This window comes from Accipiter gentilis, chromosome 8 (assembly GCF_929443795.1).
Source record: "Accipiter gentilis chromosome 8, bAccGen1.1, whole genome shotgun sequence".
NCBI lineage: Eukaryota > Metazoa > Chordata > Aves > Accipitriformes > Accipitridae > Astur > Astur gentilis.
Genome location: NC_064887.1, coordinates 7,674,586 through 7,692,706, shown reverse-complemented (window position 1 = coordinate 7,692,706; position 18,121 = coordinate 7,674,586). Strand labels below are relative to the sequence as shown.

The following is an 18,121-nucleotide window of genomic DNA, read 5'->3' as shown; positions in this document are numbered from 1 at the left end:
GAGTTAAATAAATTAAATCAGGCAGGAAAAAGAAGAAAAAACAATACTGGGAGGTAAAGTAGCAGAACAGCCCTCAAATGATGAGGGAATGTTTGGGACAGGTTTGCTTCTTGTCTGTCCATGTCCCCCTTCCCCCCCCCCCCCCCCCCCCCCCCAACCAAAAAGCTCACACATCTGTGAACACCAACTTTCCTAGCTCCCTGCTATCAGGGAATAAAACCAATGCTCTGATTTTTAGCTATATTAAGTATTGTTCACACACAGCGACTTTAGATAACCAAGCAGCAAGAGGAGTTGCTGCGGTGATGCTATCAGGGACCTAAGCTGTGGTATATCCAACAGCAGCATGCACTAGACCATGCCGAAACAGGACCCCCAGCTGCAGTCCTGAGCTCTGCACAAAAACAGTTGTGGTCTATTGGATTAGGACGAAAAGAAAGAAAAACAATGTGATATGATGGATTGTAAGGATTCTGAAACATTAAAACCTTTACAGGTGACATAGACCTCAGTAATGGAAGTGTCATCCAAATGTAAAAATTAGAGGCAGCAGTACTCTCTGCTAATTAAACTTTCATTGACACAGTGTTATTCTTCATAAGTTGCATATTTTTCATATAACCCTTCAACATTGGCAGGTCAAATACCTGTAGTTAGCCCTAGCTTTGAACAAAACCATACTATTGTTCTGTCTGCTGAAAGTGAGCCAGAAGAACAGCTATATAGGATTTACTTGGCAACAGATTGAGCTCTCCTCGCAGGATATCTTCAAAAGGGCAGTGGGATATTTTACTTAGTCATGGGATTACTTTTCCCTATTCAAGTCAGGACTGCTGCAGTTTTAAGAAGCTGAAGCCTATTGCTTTATTTAGGTGTTGGTTTTCAGTCACTACTCTTTTGACATTCCCTTTGGGCTCTCGCATAACTCCCCTCATAGAATAAAAAATAAAACCCTCCACTGCCTGAAGCAGGTGTGAACTCTTAAATGTGAGCAGGTGCATAGGAAAGCTTAAGCAAAAGCAAACTGAAATCAGCTGTGACCTGATCAATAGAACAAGTAGAAGATTAAGTGACACTCTCTCAGTAATAATTCTTCAGCTGGATGTTGTGTAAACACACCACTTAAAATATGACACAACATGGTCATATATTTGGTTTGATACCTTGCTATATCCCATGAGGCTCAGATGTTCAGTGCCTGAATACAGGCAAGGGCCACTGGCACCTTGTTGAGCTTGACTTTTCTAACACCAGTTGCCAAATTTCCTGTGCTGAAATCCTCCTTATTGAGACAACAGCAGCAACAGCTGCCATTTACAGAGATCCTTTACACAGCAAGGACCAGCCACCTCAAGTCCCACGCTGGCAGACCCACGAGACACCTTGAGCTGGTCGGCATCAGCCAGGCCTGGCTGCTTGAGCCACTGCCAGGAGGACATGGTGGACACGGTGCAGTAAGGTGCACCCCGAAACGGGTGGTGGCAGCTCTGGGGCAACTCCTGCAGCCCAAGGCTGGGAGTGGTGATGAACATTGACCCCAGAGCACTTACTTGTATTTAGTTGCCTGGGTTGCTACTGTGACCGAGAAGCCAAGAATCCCAGAAGTATTCCTGCAGGTAGGGTATACGTGGTAGCTTAAAACAAAAAACAAACAAAAACACAAAGAGGGGGACAAAATAAAGTCATTCCACAAGCACAATTAAATTTTCATTTACAGGACATGCTGCAAGTTAAAATAAAAAGTTGGTACTTTAGAATAAAAAAATCTCAGATGATATAAATTCTCAATAGTCTTATTTCCTTTATTTCCTGCATCACTGCACTTCAGTGTTTTCTCAGTTTTAGGAAATCCTTTTAAGCTTGGCAGAGTATTTGTGTTCCTGCAAAATAAATCAGAGTGACAGACCTATAGCTGTGAAAAGCTTGTTCCAGTTCCCTGAGGTAGAAGGGTGCCTCTGAGGGAGGCTGCGACACACCACAAAGCTGCTGTGAAAACAGCCCTGGGGAATGGGGAGCTGATTTAGGAAGTGGAAGGAACAACTTTAAGCTGAATAATTCCGAGTTAACATACTGGAAATAGATGCAATTCTTATAGGGCTCAAAAGCTTGTATTGATGGGTGCTCTTGGTTTTGATGTGTTTATGTTGCTGTTTCCATTACAATAATTCAGGAATTAGCCACTGTGCAGGAAGGGGTTTTCCAGAGTAAAAACACTAGGGAACAGCAAAAGCCGGTGCGTAGGAGCTGTCCTCCACAGTGAACTCACCCGAGGGTCTGCTTGGTTCTCAGGAAATCAAAGCAAGGCTCTTCCATGTGCATCTGAAACAGAGCACAAATGAGTTACAGCAGACGTGATGCTCCTCTGCAGCCACCCCTCAGGCTCCATACAGAAATGTGACCACAACATGTGAAAACAACTGAACTACTGCCTTTCCAACTGCACCCATGGAACTAAGAGAGGTCTCAGTCATCTGGGTTGGTAGCTAAGAGAACAGTCTTCCCTACTGTCCGTCACCGCAGCCCTTGGGGGATCCTGTCCCAAACACTCACAAGTTCAGAGTAAGCAATAGGTACATGCTCTCCCCTTTGTACCATTTAGCCCTGTGGCCTTATCTAAGCTCCAAGCACTGTGTTCAGGGAAGACACTGGTGATTTAGGAGACACAAACACTTACTTACCACAAGCAGCTCCATAAGGGTATATTCCCTTAGGTTCCTGGCACCTGACTAGAAAGAAAATGAAGATTTTAGGGTGATTTCGTGGAGTTAAATGCTACAGTTCAGACCATGGTGACAGTTGTTGCACACGCCTCAGCCTGGACTGCAGCACTAAATTACAACTGATAGCTGGCAAGTTCGTTTTCCACGGCAGCCTCAATAGGGCCTTCGGAAGAGGGGAAGGGCTCAGCCCAGGACCATGAGATCAGCAGTGAGGACAGCAGGAAATCACCAAGGCACCAAGCCAGCTACTCGCACTAGCACGGGCCAGGAGGGAAGATGCCAGTTTCAGGGAACCCCACACGCTGCGAGAGCACGCTTGGGTTTAGTCTGTTGGGCCCAGGGTGAGCGCTCACACGAGGTTTCGGCGTGCTCTCTGTAACATCCCTGTCCAGGGACTGCTCTCAAGACTGTGACTAAGTACAACTGGAGCACCAGCAGCAGCTACCAGAGGGAAGAGGCCAGTACACACCAAGCTAACGTGTTACCTGGTAATAGACTGTCACTTCAGAGTTGGCATCACCTTTGTTGAGAGTTTTCACCTTACAGAGCAGATGCGTATTTGGCAAATCCACCACCCGGAACTGAACAGGGCAGGGATGGGCCAGAGGAGCAAACTGGAGCTTTCTGAAGGGAATACAGACAGCAAAGTGTCAAACACCCGCTCACACCTTAACCAAAACCAACATAACACCCAGCCATTTACACTCACTCTCGGTCTGACATTATTTTCCCCTTCCCCAAACCAGAACAACATCCGCTTAAACTGCCATGAAGAACGGTCACCTCCCGCAAACACCACCAGCGCTGTATCCAGGAGGGGAGAAGGGAATTTCTACATCGCTCCCACCCTGATCCCTTCCTCCTGGAAAGAATCTTAACTTGATCATAGTTCCCACATCATGAGTGCTGCAAGAGTCAAGAGATACTCACTGAACAACGTAATTCAGAAAATCCTTTGCTTCCTACGAGAGAAAGCATAAACGGTAAGTTTTATTTAGAAGAGAATTATTACCCCAATTCACAACCACACACCCCAGTGCATTGCTTGAGAAAGTGACACCCCCCCCCCCCCCCCCCAAGCAAAGAAGAGCTGAGCTCTGTCGTGCCACCTACGTCCCTGCCCCCTCGCCTTATCCCACGTCCCTCTGGACATGTCTGCATCACGCTGCAAAGTGAAACAGAGTCTGCAGGCAGTTTCTTGCACTGTAACTTCTCCACAAAGAGAATGCAGAAGCCAGAGAAATAGCACCAACCACCACAACAGCAAAGGGTGCGCACAGGAGGAGATAAGGCCCCCTTCTTGTGCATGAAGTTGGAGCTCTGGGAAGGAGACTCTTGGGCTTAAGTGGAAGAAATGGGAGGAATTAATAGAAACAGCAAAACCAATGTAGGACTGACAGGGTTGCACCTGGCACACTGCGAAAGCAGCTTAGCTCACACAGAGGTTGCAGCAATAAAAGCATTTTGAAGGAAGGTTCTTAGCAAATCACGATTAGATTCTCAGATCTCCTTCTCTTCCACAGCTCAGGAGGGGACAGCTGACATTACAAGAATCTGACCTCCTAAAGGACATCAGCATGTTTTCTTTAGGAAGCTTTAAGCAGTTTAAGGGCAAACACCACCAGCTAAGACAAACTTCTTGGCACAAATCATAATTACAGGTTCCTCTCCCACAGGCACTCAATGACATCGGATACATGGAGTCAAGTCCCATTATAACCCTATTTTATAAAGCCTGACAGGACTGTGTGTGACCTAGTCCCAGAGTAGAAGTCTTAATACTGCAGGTGTTTCACAAAACTGAAGATAACTGGACCTCAGTGAGGTTTGATCAAACCACGCAGGCAATCAAATTACCAGGATAAATGTACTTTGAGGGAAGCCTCCTCCTGTGGCACCACCATGGAAATTTCTCCATATCAAATATATCAATGCGCCAAACAATATAAAAACCAGTAGCAACAGGGTAAACAGGTTACCAGCATATTTCTACCACATTTTTCCCTCTCTGCAGTTTAAATCCAAATTCCTGGAAACTTCTGTTCAAACTGGCAACCATGGACTCCCCCAGCAGCTTATCAGGACGAGCACTCCTGAGTTATTAGAGGTGACGCTGCCCTGTACCAGCGAGCCTCCAGATTGCCAGTACAGAAGAGGCAGTCAGCTGGCAGGTGAGTGCTGGAGTTCTGGCAATTGCGTTAAAGCACATTTTAAGAACAAGTTTGAGTGCATGTCAGCTGCTGAAGCTGTACTTACTCTGCTCGTGAAGTTTCCTTGTACGAGACCCTCTACAAAGAGCTGTGATTTGAAAGCCTTAACAAAGGACGAAAGAGACTCAATGGAAAGGCCGTTCATCAGCGTCTGGTATTTATCTATCATGGACCACCTGCCGTGTTCTAAAATCAGGAGACGCACATCCCTGCAATGCAAGAAACAAAACCACAGGCCGTCAAGAGCTGTTTAATGTAAGAGATCCCATTTCTGACTCGGGTTTGTACTGGAGACAGGGAAGATGGTGCCCAGGAGCATTGCTGTGGGCTGACTCTGCCCTCCCTCAGCACCCGCTGCTGGCTACAGGTCACTTCAGAACAGCAGCTGCCTGGATGTCCATTCTGACCCATGTGTTTGATATGCTGGTTGCAGAGCTGCCTGAGCTCTCTAAGCTACAAGCAAACCCTGGAACAAGCCTCTGGGAGCACAGAGCAGCAATTCCTGAGCTCTTCAGCTCAACCTTGACGCTTGCTGTGCAGCCACTTTTTGCCCTCCCCCAGAACTCACTTAGCCAGAGTCTCGGGCTTGATGAGGATGTTGAAGTACGTTTTCTTCAGCTGCTCTGTTATCATTTCAAAAACTGCTGGAGTAAAGCTGAAGTCAGACAAATAATCAATGATGAGCTGAAATAGAAGCTGTAACGAAAACAGTTTTAAGTCAGGGGGTTGTTTTGTTTTTTTAAAGAACCAGTTTAAACCTAATCCTATATTTATTTGGTCAACATAAGAGATGTGCAGGGTTACTAAAGCACATCCCTCAATTCTGTTAGATGTTCTTCACTAAACCATTCTATGCCAAATTTCAGTCCGTTTCAAAAGGACTGCATTTTCAGAAAGTGAATGAAATAAGGTCAATATCTCAAATCAACAGGAGTTTCCACATTCTATTGAAACAAACCTAGCCTGCAACTCCAACATTTCTGTATTAGATATTCCAGTTTTCCTTTTAACAGCTGACCAGCACGATGACATCACAACACAGCAACATTCACAATTAAAAAAAGAATATTCAGACCATGCTATCTGCATCTCTGGCTTCTTCTGTTAAACCTCACATTAGTAAGTCTGACAGACAATTGACAGTCTTATTAAAGCTCCAGTCAAGCTCTTGCAATGAAAGTCTAAAGGAAGCTTGGCAATGCTCTCCTCTTCAATCACTACATCCTCTCTGTTTGTGCTTGCCGTGTCTTACATGGCCAGCGTTTACAGAATGGGAACAGGGATCCCCCAATCCTCATTAAGAAAGCTCTCAGCAACCCAACAAAGAAAAACTGCACCCAAAATGAGTATGTTCAGAAGCTGTATCTCCAAAGTCAAATTGTAAACAAAACCTATTTTCAGACACACTTCTCCAGACAGCGTGCAAATAGCCTTAGCTTGTAGATGGAGAGGCTCTAAACATTCTATATGGACAGAGGAGACTCATAGCTCTTTTTAAAGGAAAAGCTGTTAAAGTCTTAATGGAGATACAGTTATTAAATAAAGGAAGATTTATCTTAAATCAGCCTAAGGTCAGTAATGTAAGCTTGTGTAAGTGAACAGAACTACATCTTTATACACGTAAGCGCATGAAAAAGCATTTGCTGCATTACCCTGTACCTGAACAGAGACACAAATTTTCCGATTTAAAATACCCCATCTAAACATTGAAAGCTCCAGCCAGCTAGGCTCCAGCTGCTAGGACAAAAAGCACAGCAGCATGCATAAAAGTATTTAGAAGATCAGCAGTACTTACAGGTAGTTTATGGTTGAATCCTTTCACTCGAATGACTAATCCATGCTCTCCAGCTACTAGCTTGTATTCCAGCTGAGCGACGTCTGCTTCATAAGCTGGTTCACCAAGATTGTGGGAAAGGATGTTTACAAATGTATCAAACAAAACTATGCTGGATGGAGAAAAGGGCAGAGGGTTAAAAAGAAAGAAAAAAAGGATAGAATAGAAGAAAGATAAAAATCGGCCCAATGAGTTTGATGGTACACACGAGAAGTTCTCCAACAGAAACGAGTACTTGAATTAAACAAGATTGAAAAAGAAATTTTCAACAAACCCAGAAATACAATACCCAGAATGCAAGTTTCCCTTTGTCCAGAAAGCACATGACACACTACTTAAAAATTATTTTTGACATTCAACTGTTCTTTGCAATGAATAAGATTCCAGCTTCACATGACTTAAGACTTCTTCAAGGTAGGAATGCACATTGTAACATGCCAACGCTCAAAACATTGAGTAATCACAGAAAATGAGATTATTGCACTTTGTGCAAAGGAATGGGGGACGGATGGACTCAGTTATACTGAACACTCGAGTAATGAGATGATTATTTATCTATCAAGATTTAAAAAAATAAGCTAGAGCAAATCAGGCTACACAATGTGGAAATTGCAGTCTGTGCTTTCAGATTTTTGTTCTTGCCTGGATTCCAATTCAAACTAACAAAGCCCTGATGGCAACACATTTATAAAGGCTTTCCCAAAACATTAGCTGTGCAGGTCTCAGTAGGCTTATGATAAAAGCACTACAAAATTCGTTACAAATGGCGATGCTAGCCTAAGACTAGCAGAAGTGCAGCACGTGCAGAGCTGTAATCTTGAGGTCTGTCTAACAAATGATTTCTAAATGCTGCTGATAGTCTTCACCTGCTCCTACAGGCTCCCAAGTTGCTGGTTCAGGACATGCCTGTGGACTGCTCTTTTCAGGACTGACTCCTCTAAGCACTTCCTCCTGGCATGTGCACTGCTGCTGTTATATTATTTTTTTCCAAAACTTGCTCTCGGTAATAACACACCGTGAAACTCCTATGCATCTGTTTGCTACAGTAATGTCCTGCTGCAGAACCACTCTTGCTGCTCTACAGATAAAACTATGAGGAAAGTGTAAGAACATGAGAAAGGAAAGCCTTATGCTATTCCAGTTTAAAATTAATCTCTTTTCATGGTTTTTCACTAGGTATGGTAATTTAGTTACTCTGCAAGATAAACATAAATAATATAATCCTCACTTCTCTGCAGACTGCTGTATCAACGGAGAAATCAGGTGGAATCGAACATAACCTGGTGGGGAAAAAAGAAACTTAAATGAGCAATTGTATAAAAAGTGACAGCTTTCTAAAGTCAAATATATTTCCATCAGGTTGTTCTTTGGTCACAATTTGAGTCTAATGAAAATGGTCATTCAGCTACAGGAATATATTTTTGCTTATATTGTCATCATCAAATGTCGTCTTCTTTTCACTCCAAAACCTTCCCTTAAAAATACTAAACATTAGAAAACAGAGCTGTGCTTTGCAGAATACTAACTCACATGACGTGACCAAGACTAATAAAAAAAGAAAACTCCACGAAACATCTGTTTAACAGACACTAAAAATTGTGACATTCTGCTTGAAAGCAGCAATGTATTTTCCACATTTGTCTCGGATCCTGACTATATTTTTTCTTTCTGGTGAAGAGACTATAGTCTTCTCTAATTAATGCATTCCTTGTTCTCAAGCCCTTGTCTCAGTATCATATTCTGTCTGCCCAATTCTGTCCATAGTCAGACTTTCAGAAGTCAGCATATTTCAGTGATTCCACTTTTTAACCTGAGATTATCTGCAGGATTTCTTTCTTGCAAGGTAGTTTACCTGCTTCTCTTTTATTATAGCTAGTAAAAATATCAAAAGGACCATGGAAGAGCCGACAGTAAACGCTGAGTTTAAATGGTGAACACTATCACGGTTTATTTGCCTTCTAATAAATTCCAGCTGGTAAAAACAGAGACTTCCTATTCTTTGGAAAGCCCTAAGGCAATTACCTTTTGGGATTTTGAATTTATCATCCTTCCTGTACCAGAGACAGCCTTGTTGTGTGCTTAGTGTTTTGACTGGATATTCTGTCTCAGGGCAGTCAGCAACTTTCAAAGCAAAGTCAGTGGCTAACAAAAAGAAAAGCCAAACCAAAACCAGAAGTTAGTGGGTTTCACAGACACAGCCAGGCTACATGCACAAAAGTCTTCAAAATAATCAACAAAATACATTTTTTCCCCTCCTGGTTTGCTAAATTATATGTAATAATGCTTTTCTGGACCCAAAGAACTTTTATTTTTCAGTTCCACACCAGAATAGTGGCTCAGAAGCAGTGCAGAAATGTTGAAGTTGCATTCCATCCAAGATATAAGTTATGGGTTTATTTTAATTTGTTTTGGCAACAAAGCCAGATGGTGTTTAGATACTTTCAAAACCAGCAGGATTAAGCGAATAAAATTGCTCTTCTATGGTGTCCAGAGCCCTGTGTTAACTCTCACCGATTGTGTGACACCTGGTCTGTTACGGCTATATGATCTGTAACACACCTTAGAAAAACTCAGTTCTCAAGCTTAAAAATAAAAGAATAAAATAAAAATAAATAAAATTAAGGTGAACAGAGCTCTCACATTTTTTAATTTGCAAAACCAGGCTGATGTTCAGATGGAAAGATTCTGGAAAATTCTTTCTAAACCACAGCAAATTTTCAAATAAATTATTGGGGGAGGATTTCACTCATCCTCAGGCACCTTACCTATGTATTTGTTTTCTTCTGGAAGGTGTAAATCCTGATTTAACTCAAAGTCACTGGCCCATAAATCACTCCAGTACTTGTCGATATCTATTAAAAAACATGAAATGCATTTAGTGCAATAGAAGGGTAATGCTATCCTATTTCCTAGGTCAGTCATCTCATTTCTTAGCTATCTCCATGAAGATTTGCAGTACGATAGGAGTTTCTTAATGTCACCTGGTTCATCGGGACTCTTTCTAAATCCCTTCCTAGGAACTCCCCTGGAGCAGGACTGAAGCAGTGCTATTAAAAAGCAAATCAAGCCTGTCTGCCTTAGTAATCCAGCTACCAACACACCTGTCCTTCATTGTTTGTGTTCTTTTCCCTGTTCAGGACTTGAATGGCAGGCAAGCAGAGGGCTCGCTGGGATCCCCGCCTCCTAAACCAATGGTAAACTAGGGAGTGGGAATCAACTGATACCAAAGAAAGAAGAACAATTACTAAGTAGGACAGAGTATTTGACTAATAATGAGGTCAGTAAAGCACCAAGGATTAATTTCCCTACTTCCGTGTGGTTGTATTTCGTGTTGTCACCCTTTTAATCTCTCTAATGCACAAATCAGACATTCCCTAAGTTTCTGCCATTGATTTACCTTCCACGCTGTACTGCGTTCCAAACCACCTCTCTTTTAGATGACACTGGCCTTCATTGGCAGCAGACAGCAAAACGAGGTTGGCTCTCTGAGGACTGAGCTGGTTAAGGGCATCAGCAATGATCTACAAGTTCAAGACAATATTTCAGTTCAAATGCAACTCTGGCTCTGCCTGATCCAGCAAAGACTTTTTAGTCTGAACATACAAAGAACAAGACATAACCAGCTTACAAAATAGGAGATGTGCTTTCTGAGTATAAAAAGAGTGATTCAATTAATACAAAATCTGTGCCTGTATTATGCCTAATTACATGCCTATCTATGTGCCTACATTGTATAGCATGCCTATATTTTCCTTACAGCGAAACATGTAATCAGAATTCAAAGAATATTTACCTCAGGCTTGTATTCAAACAAGAGCTGGTCTCCTGTCAGAAAATCCTCCTTCTGAAACAACTGCATGTTCTCACAAAGGCTTTCCACATAGTCAACTGGATCTGTCTGTAAGCAAATAGATAAGCTGTTTTTCACATAATCAGAAAACTATAATATCAATGTTCTGAGAAAAGCTTGACTGGTCAGGTACGTTGAGCATGAGTTGCATGCTCTGCTTGTTACAGCATTTAGTTTTGGTTATTAAACTACATACATTTCATAACCATATCTAATGCTCAGGACTCCTCTGAGAATCCCAAAATATCAGACAACATCTTTATAGAAGAAATGGCCTTGAGGATGCATTTAGAGTCATTAAACCTACTAGGTTAAAGACCCAGTAGAATGCACTCCTTGCCTCCAGGGAACACCAGCAGTTGCACAATTCAAGATTTAAAGTGATCTGGAAGCTGGAAAGAGCAAGCTGAGGAACTGCTGCTGCTGTATGAGTATCTCTGATTCTGCTCCTTTCCTAAGTTCTCTGCCATGATGTGCAGCGTGAGGAGGATGAGATTCTCCTACTTGAACATGAAAGTATAGATTGCCTTTTAATTGTGTAAGACTGCCTAGCGGAAAGCTTCTTGCTGAGTGCTATTTGTTTTTTTTGAGCCAGCATCATACCATACAGATGCTGGGTCCAGATACAGACCACACTTTGCCTGAAAAAAGGAGAGTTCAACACATCTGTGTCTTATAAATGTAGTGGAAAAAAATGACCAACAATTTCTTAAGACACTACATCTGTGGAAACATTAAACTTCTCTTGGGGCACATAACAGCTTATCCCAAAACCATGCCTCTGTAACCATAATTTTTTAGGATGGCCACATACCAACTCTTTCCATCAACTTAGAAGAGTGGCATGCCACAGCTAAGTCATTCATCTGTCCCTAAGATGCACAACCCTGTCACAAAAGCTTTCTGAGTTAAATCCCTGCACTGTCAGTAATCAAAATCAACTGGCCAAAAAGGCAGGACTCTTAACAGTGGTTATTTCCCCATTGTAAACTCAGGTGTTTTCTATCCCTACCTGGCTTGATACTGGGAAGTACATAGTCTGTTAGAGCAGTAACAGTTTTGGAGAACATAAAATTCTACCCAGGAGTACTAAAAAGAACCAAGACAAGCGATTAAGAACCTTTCAGGACTAAATAGCTTCATTTTGATGAAAAAGTCATACTTCCAATTGGACAACCCCTGTTGGCAATGATTAAAGACAGATTCATAAAACTGTATGTAGCACAACAGATATTCATTCCTGCTATGTCCAATATACTAAATAGCTATCCTTCATAGATTTTTAGTTCTTCTCTACTGTTCAAGGGAAAGCTTTTGTTAAGAGAAGACAGTCTGTTGTAATTTTGTAGTAGTTGAACTTCACTAACAAACTCATAAAAGTTGTATTCCATTAAAAAAACCCACCACGCAACATTTAAAAAACGCACTTGTAAATCTGCATAAACTTGTTCCTACCAAAGAAATTCAGTGCTCTGTTACCTATGACTTGGGGTTGTTGGCAGCAGTCCTTGCTGTATCACTTGCAATACCACTTCTGTTATTCAAAGGCCACTCAAGACACTCAATATCCTCCATATGCTATTTTGAAGGCAGAGCTACAGATGCAAGCATTTGCTAAAAATGCTATTTTTAACATCCTGATGCTCCCAGCAGACAGGCAGGTCTTAAGAGTGTCCAAAAATACTTGGAGCAGCTGGAACGAAAAACCCCTCCACTTTCAGCATTTCCTTTTTTTTTTTTACCTCCTTCCTGCATCTGTGTACATTAAAGAAACCAATAAACTTCAGTGATGCTTTCAAGCCATATATGTAGTATATGGACCTGTTTTCCCAAAACGAAATTGTAGTGCCATTAACAAAAAAAAAAACCAAAACCACCAAGTTACCTAATAAGAAACGGAACATGGGTAAATGTAGTAAGAGTAAGAAAGTCAGTGAAGTGAGGCTTCTCAAATTATCTAAATTGTGTTTCCTTCTTTATCTTTAATAAAAACAAGTAAGATTTTTTTGCTAACTGCTATTTCAGTAAACCAAGGAAGACTTGACACAAACCCACATTTAACTGTGCAGACAAGGGGGTTGTTAGCATCTTCACTTTTGTGAGGCCAGGTCACCAGCAAGCAACACATTTCACACAACACTGTTATTCTATCCCCAGAAATCAGCAGTGCCAAAACAGCTTAAAAAAAGTGAAATTAGGCAAAACTTCTGGAAAGTTCCAAACAATTTGCAGAGCGCTATTAATGGGCACAGAACTTCACACACAAGGGCCTAATGATTAAAACTGAGAAAGAGTCTACCTATCAGGTAGAGAACAAAAAAAGTAACATTAAATTCTGTTAAGGTAAAAGTCACAATATTTCTCTGCCTAGAATACAAATTCTTTCAGCAAAATACAGCCTCTTTAAGTGCATAACCTTTTTCTGGTTGAATAGAACTTTGAAAATGTATTCCAAAATTAAAAAGAAATTGTTTTTATGTTTTACCTATATCAACACAAAACAGTGGATGAATACCTGTTCCTGGTAGTGAAATTCATTAGCTTCAATCTTCTGGATTTCTTCCCATATTCTGTAAAGGAGGGAGACAAGAATAAAAGTGAATTTTCTCCATTATTCCACAGCATTTATCAGGAATCTGAAAAAAAGCAGTCTTCTAGGAAAGGCATCAAGGGTGAGTTCAGTGATTCATTCAGGTACAAGATACAGAAGCCAGTATTATTCGCGCTTCCCTTCCATCCAAGAGGGCACTTCTCAATTGGCAGAAAGTTCTGCTATTTTCCACAGTGGAAGACTTAACTACAAAGAGTCAACATCTGATACCAAATTAACACAAAGGCTAACACCAGAACACCACAGTCCTGACTTCCACAGATTTGGCTCAAGATATTAATTTAAATAAAGGCAAAACTGCACCTTACATCTACACTAGTTCAGTTTATTAAAATTAGAAATTCAATCACAATAAATCAGACTAAACTACCAAGAAACAAGTATAAACATTTAGCAAATTAATTTTTAAACTTTTTTAACTGCTACGTTTCCCACATAGACAAGCTTTACTACTGACTCACTGTTTATGCTCTAGTTACCCCACAAAAATTGCAAACACTACAAATAAAAGGCTAATGGAGAAGGACAATCTCTCCAATATCTGATGTAGTGGCAAACACTTGCCTTTTATCTGGCCCTCTTTTCTGCAGCATCTTCACATACTGAAATACCACATGGGCCACCTGCAGACAGAAAGGAACAGATTAATTTTTCCAAATATCAGGAAAAGGGTAAGAAAATCAAGTTGCTGTTAACCATACCTCATAGAAGTGCTTGTAACCTTCATCAGTCAAAGTCACAGAAATGCTGAAGATGGAGTAAGTGGAGTTCTGTTCAAACCCTGTCTCACCATTTCCTCCATATAATGCAAGAGCCCAAAATCTATGGAAGAGTTAAAGGCACTTATTAATTATTCATTTCAGCTTCATTGGACCTTAGTTACAATCAGCATTACCATAGCTTTACTTCAATGGCTTTCAAATTGTTTACAGTTTACACAAAGCTTTTCCAACGTAAAGATGTGAATCTCAGGATAACACAATTTAAGAAAAACTGTGAAAAAGCTAAGTTACCTTTGGGACTTCTCTTAAAGATCAGTCACAGACACTGCTCATCCATGGATCACAAACTAGAAACCACTTATTTCTTACTTGGGTCTATCAGAAGTTTAAAGAATATCACTACAAAATGCTGATACAAAAAAAAGCAGACTTGGCCTGCTTTTTTTTATATATATATATAAAATACATACATACAAAATAGAGTTTGCCTTTATTTTAATCATAGGAAAGCATTTAATTACTATGCTTAAAAAATACATACTTTTTTCTAAGAAAAGAAAGAACGCTGCCTTTGCCTTCATGTCCCACCAACCAGGAAATATAATGAAGTGGCTTCACTCTAAAAGAAAATTTTAAGGAGATTAAATGCCAGGGGGTAATATGTTTCATAGAAAAAATTAAATCACTAGACAAACGATTAAAATATATATTGTCTGTTTCTTCATGGCAAGTTTTGCATTTTCAGACAGCATTAGGATAATAAACTAAGAATGTGGGAGTTCAGAACATGACGACTGATCTGAGTCAGTGAGGAATGACATTAAATCAGTTGTGTACCAATTCCACTCAATTTATAAAAGGAACCATATCTGCGTCACTTTAATTCATTTAAAAGACATTCCCCTAGCTGAATCAAAGTAATATGAAACACAAATAAATTTGAGATTCTTTGGATTGTTGTGGAAGTCAATAAATTATTCACAACATAAACACAGTACGAGTAAAATGCAGCACCACCGTACCTGTAATACTGTTCTTGTGGTGGAAGTGCCCAGGTGATACTCAATGAATGAACTTTCCTGATTGGAACAACTGAACACAAATAAATTTACTGAATATAAATATACATGATTAGACATAGATAAGAAATTTTATGTAATGCAGAAAGAATGATTACAAGTTATTCAGAACCACACAGAATTATTCTACAAAGTATCTGGGTCACACAGAGAAAATACGAAGCTAGGTATTCAAACATTTAAACAAATCTACTTACAGAATCATAGAATCAAGAATCATAGAATCATTTAGGTTGGAAAGGACCTTTAAGATCATCAAGTCCAACCACTAACCTAACACTGCCAAGTCCACCACTAACCCATGTCCCTAAACACCACATCTATATGTCTTTTTAAACACCTCCAGGGATGGTGACTCAACCACTTCTCTGGGCAGCCTATTCCAATGTCTGACAACCCTCTCAGCAAACAAATTTTTCCTAATATCCAACCTAAATCTCCCTTGCCGCAACTTGAGGCCATTTCCTCTCGTCCTATCTCCAGCCACCTGACAGAAGAGACCAGCACCCGCCTCACTACAACCCCCTTCAGGTAGTTGTAGAGAGCGATCAGGTCTCCCCTCAGCCTCCTTTTCTCCAGACTAAACAGCCCCAGCTCCCTCAGCCGCTCCTCATAAGACTTGTGCTCCAGGCCCCTCACCAGCTTGGTTGCCCTTCTCTGGACACGCTCCAGCACCTCAATGTCTTTCCTGTAGTGAGGGGCCCAAAACTGAAGACAGTACTCGAGGTGCTGCCTCACCAGTGCCTAGTACAGGGGGACGATCACTGCCCTAGTCCTGCTGGCCACGCTATTTCTGATACAGGCCAGGATGCTGTTGGCCTTCTTGGCCACCTGGGCACACTGCTGGCTCATGTTCAGCTGGCTGTCAGCCAGCACCTCCAGGTCCTTTTCGGCCAGGCAGCTTTCCAGCCACTCTTCCCCAAGCCTGTAGCGCTGCACGGGGTTGTTGTGACCCAAGTGCAGGACCCGGCACTTGGCCTTGTTGAACGTCATACAATTGGCCTCGGTCCATCGGTCCAGCCTGTCCAGATCCCTCTGTAGAGCCTTCCTACCCTCCAGCAGATCAACCCTCCTGCCCAGCTTGTTGTCGTTGTTTTACTTACCTTTGTAAAGCTTGTGAAATTCTGGTGTGTCAAAAGGCTGAGTCAGATGGCCGAAGCTGGGTTTGGGTAAACCACTTAAAAGCAAAATTAAAGTGTGATGTTACTGGCAAGGATTCAAGGCTACATGGAAATAATCACAAGACGTAAGCATCCATAGCTCTGATGTGACAGAGGCAGTACACCAGACAACCAGTAAATGGCCCTTAAAGAGTGCAGCCCAGGATCCACCCAGCCCAAAGTGGAAGGCAACCTGGCTGGCATTCACTTGCACTCTGCCCACACAACAGAGTAATTACCCAAGATTTAGATATCCCACCAACTCCTCCCTCTCCTTCCATCCAAGGTGGTAACAATAAGAAGCTTGCTTCCATAACAGGGGAAAGGAAAGCCAAGCACAGTAAACAACTTCCTGAGTTGGCCCTGGATTCACAGAATCCTGATGGATTGTCTTGTGGCGAAGGAGGAACTAGAAGGACAGGAGTCGGGAGAGACAAACGTGTCTCTGTATGGCATTAGACTTTCACAAGCGCACTTCCATGCACCGCAGAAATAAACATCTTGCAAAAGTAGAAAATTAAAGGGGAAGTAAAATGCTTTTCCAGTTAGTACAGCTTTTGCAGAACTCCCTTTTTAGACAACACATTGGAGTGAATTATTAAAAAAAAGATCCAATTTCTAACCAGTTGCCACACTAAGGATGACACTTAAATTCAAGATATGGTCCTAATTCATTTTGCTGCTAATTATTTTTGACACAAAGCAAAGATAAGCAATGTAAAATCTTAGGTTTGAATGACTTGTCATAAAATCAAGGTATCGCCACATATTAAGCAAATACTGCTGCTAGGTAGCACCACACAGGTCTCAGGCTAAATAATTGTTATGCATAAACAAAGTCTTCCTGAAACAATTAATGCCAGTCTTTAATTTCCAAAGTTGCCCTTTTTTTTTCTGGATAAGGATGTTAATTAACAAATGTTAATTTTCTTAGTTTCTCCAGTAAGGGAGTATTTTTTTTAAAAAACCGTCATTTTAAGAACAGATAATTTTATCATTTGTAATGCCTTCATGCATCAAAAGAATCTTACTTATTTGGGATCTCAGAGAAGATTTCTGTCACCCACTTTTCCAAAGTATCCAGTGTTTCTAATAAGGAGAGAAAAAAAGAAAGCCAGAAATGCAATTTCCTGAAAATCTAAGACAAATTCTTTATCTTATCTCACCACTGCAGTTATTTTAAAGAGGCTGCAAGTCAGTATATTTTTAAATTGCAAAGTTCTAACTTACAAGCTTCAAAGCTGTTGGTTTGAGCCAGTTCTTAATATTCACTGAACTAGAACTTTGGTCATAGCTCTGGTTTTGTATATAGTGTCAAAATCTCAGGTTGACACAACTGGGATTTAAAGTTCGGTAGTTACTGTGAAAAGTAATTACTGACTTAGGTGTCTACAAAATCACGAGTGCTTGCTAGACTCATTCCATCACTTCATGTCCAGAACATACATGCCAGTTTTCACACCCAAATGCAGTCCTGCAGTGCTAAGAATTCCTTCTCCCCATCCTCTTGTCTAAAGGAAATGTGTCAAGAACCAGAAGTTTAAGGGTTTTTTTTAAATGACCAATTGGAAATTGCTTGTTTTAACAAGCATTCTGAACTCCCAAAGTGATGCTGTATATGCTAAACAGCAACAACAAAAAAGGTGGGATGGGTAGGGGGAAGATTCACAGTTTCCTTTGTTTTAAGGGAGACAGAAATACAAAGTGGACCTGGCTGGCTATCAGTTACCATGATTTTCTTCCCAATCACCAGAAGAAACATTACTACATAAGTGATTATTCAAGAGGCGTTCAATGCCCTAAGTAGTTTACAGACTAGACAGAAAAGCATGGGAGAAGAAAATAATCACTACCTCTATTATTACCATCTCCATTTTACAGATGGGAATTGCAATCAGTTTTAGCATTCAGTAAAACCCCTATGCACAAACCTAA

The 18,121-nt window shown here is 41.0% G+C and overlaps 1 protein-coding gene across 1 annotated transcript in view; it reads right to left on the bottom strand.

Annotated features, from left to right (window-relative positions):
* Positions 1 to 18,121, bottom strand: part of NRDC (nardilysin convertase) — a 31,595-nt gene that overhangs the window by 1,339 nt on the left and 12,135 nt on the right. Inside the window, exons 8-27 of the mRNA XM_049807180.1 lie at positions 17,218 to 17,275; positions 16,130 to 16,203; positions 14,970 to 15,039; positions 14,489 to 14,566; positions 13,927 to 14,047; positions 13,790 to 13,848; positions 13,130 to 13,184; positions 10,558 to 10,662; positions 10,162 to 10,285; positions 9,530 to 9,616; positions 8,787 to 8,906; positions 7,993 to 8,044; positions 6,726 to 6,876; positions 5,499 to 5,626; positions 4,977 to 5,139; positions 3,651 to 3,682; positions 3,206 to 3,344; positions 2,679 to 2,726; positions 2,267 to 2,319; positions 1,551 to 1,634 (exon numbers count right to left, since the gene is read on the bottom strand). Of these exons, the coding sequence (XP_049663137.1) occupies positions 1,551 to 1,634; positions 2,267 to 2,319; positions 2,679 to 2,726; positions 3,206 to 3,344; positions 3,651 to 3,682; positions 4,977 to 5,139; positions 5,499 to 5,626; positions 6,726 to 6,876; positions 7,993 to 8,044; positions 8,787 to 8,906; positions 9,530 to 9,616; positions 10,162 to 10,285; positions 10,558 to 10,662; positions 13,130 to 13,184; positions 13,790 to 13,848; positions 13,927 to 14,047; positions 14,489 to 14,566; positions 14,970 to 15,039; positions 16,130 to 16,203; positions 17,218 to 17,275 (1,801 nt within the window). The remainder of the gene's footprint in view (positions 1 to 1,550; positions 1,635 to 2,266; positions 2,320 to 2,678; positions 2,727 to 3,205; positions 3,345 to 3,650; positions 3,683 to 4,976; positions 5,140 to 5,498; positions 5,627 to 6,725; positions 6,877 to 7,992; positions 8,045 to 8,786; positions 8,907 to 9,529; positions 9,617 to 10,161; positions 10,286 to 10,557; positions 10,663 to 13,129; positions 13,185 to 13,789; positions 13,849 to 13,926; positions 14,048 to 14,488; positions 14,567 to 14,969; positions 15,040 to 16,129; positions 16,204 to 17,217; positions 17,276 to 18,121) is intronic.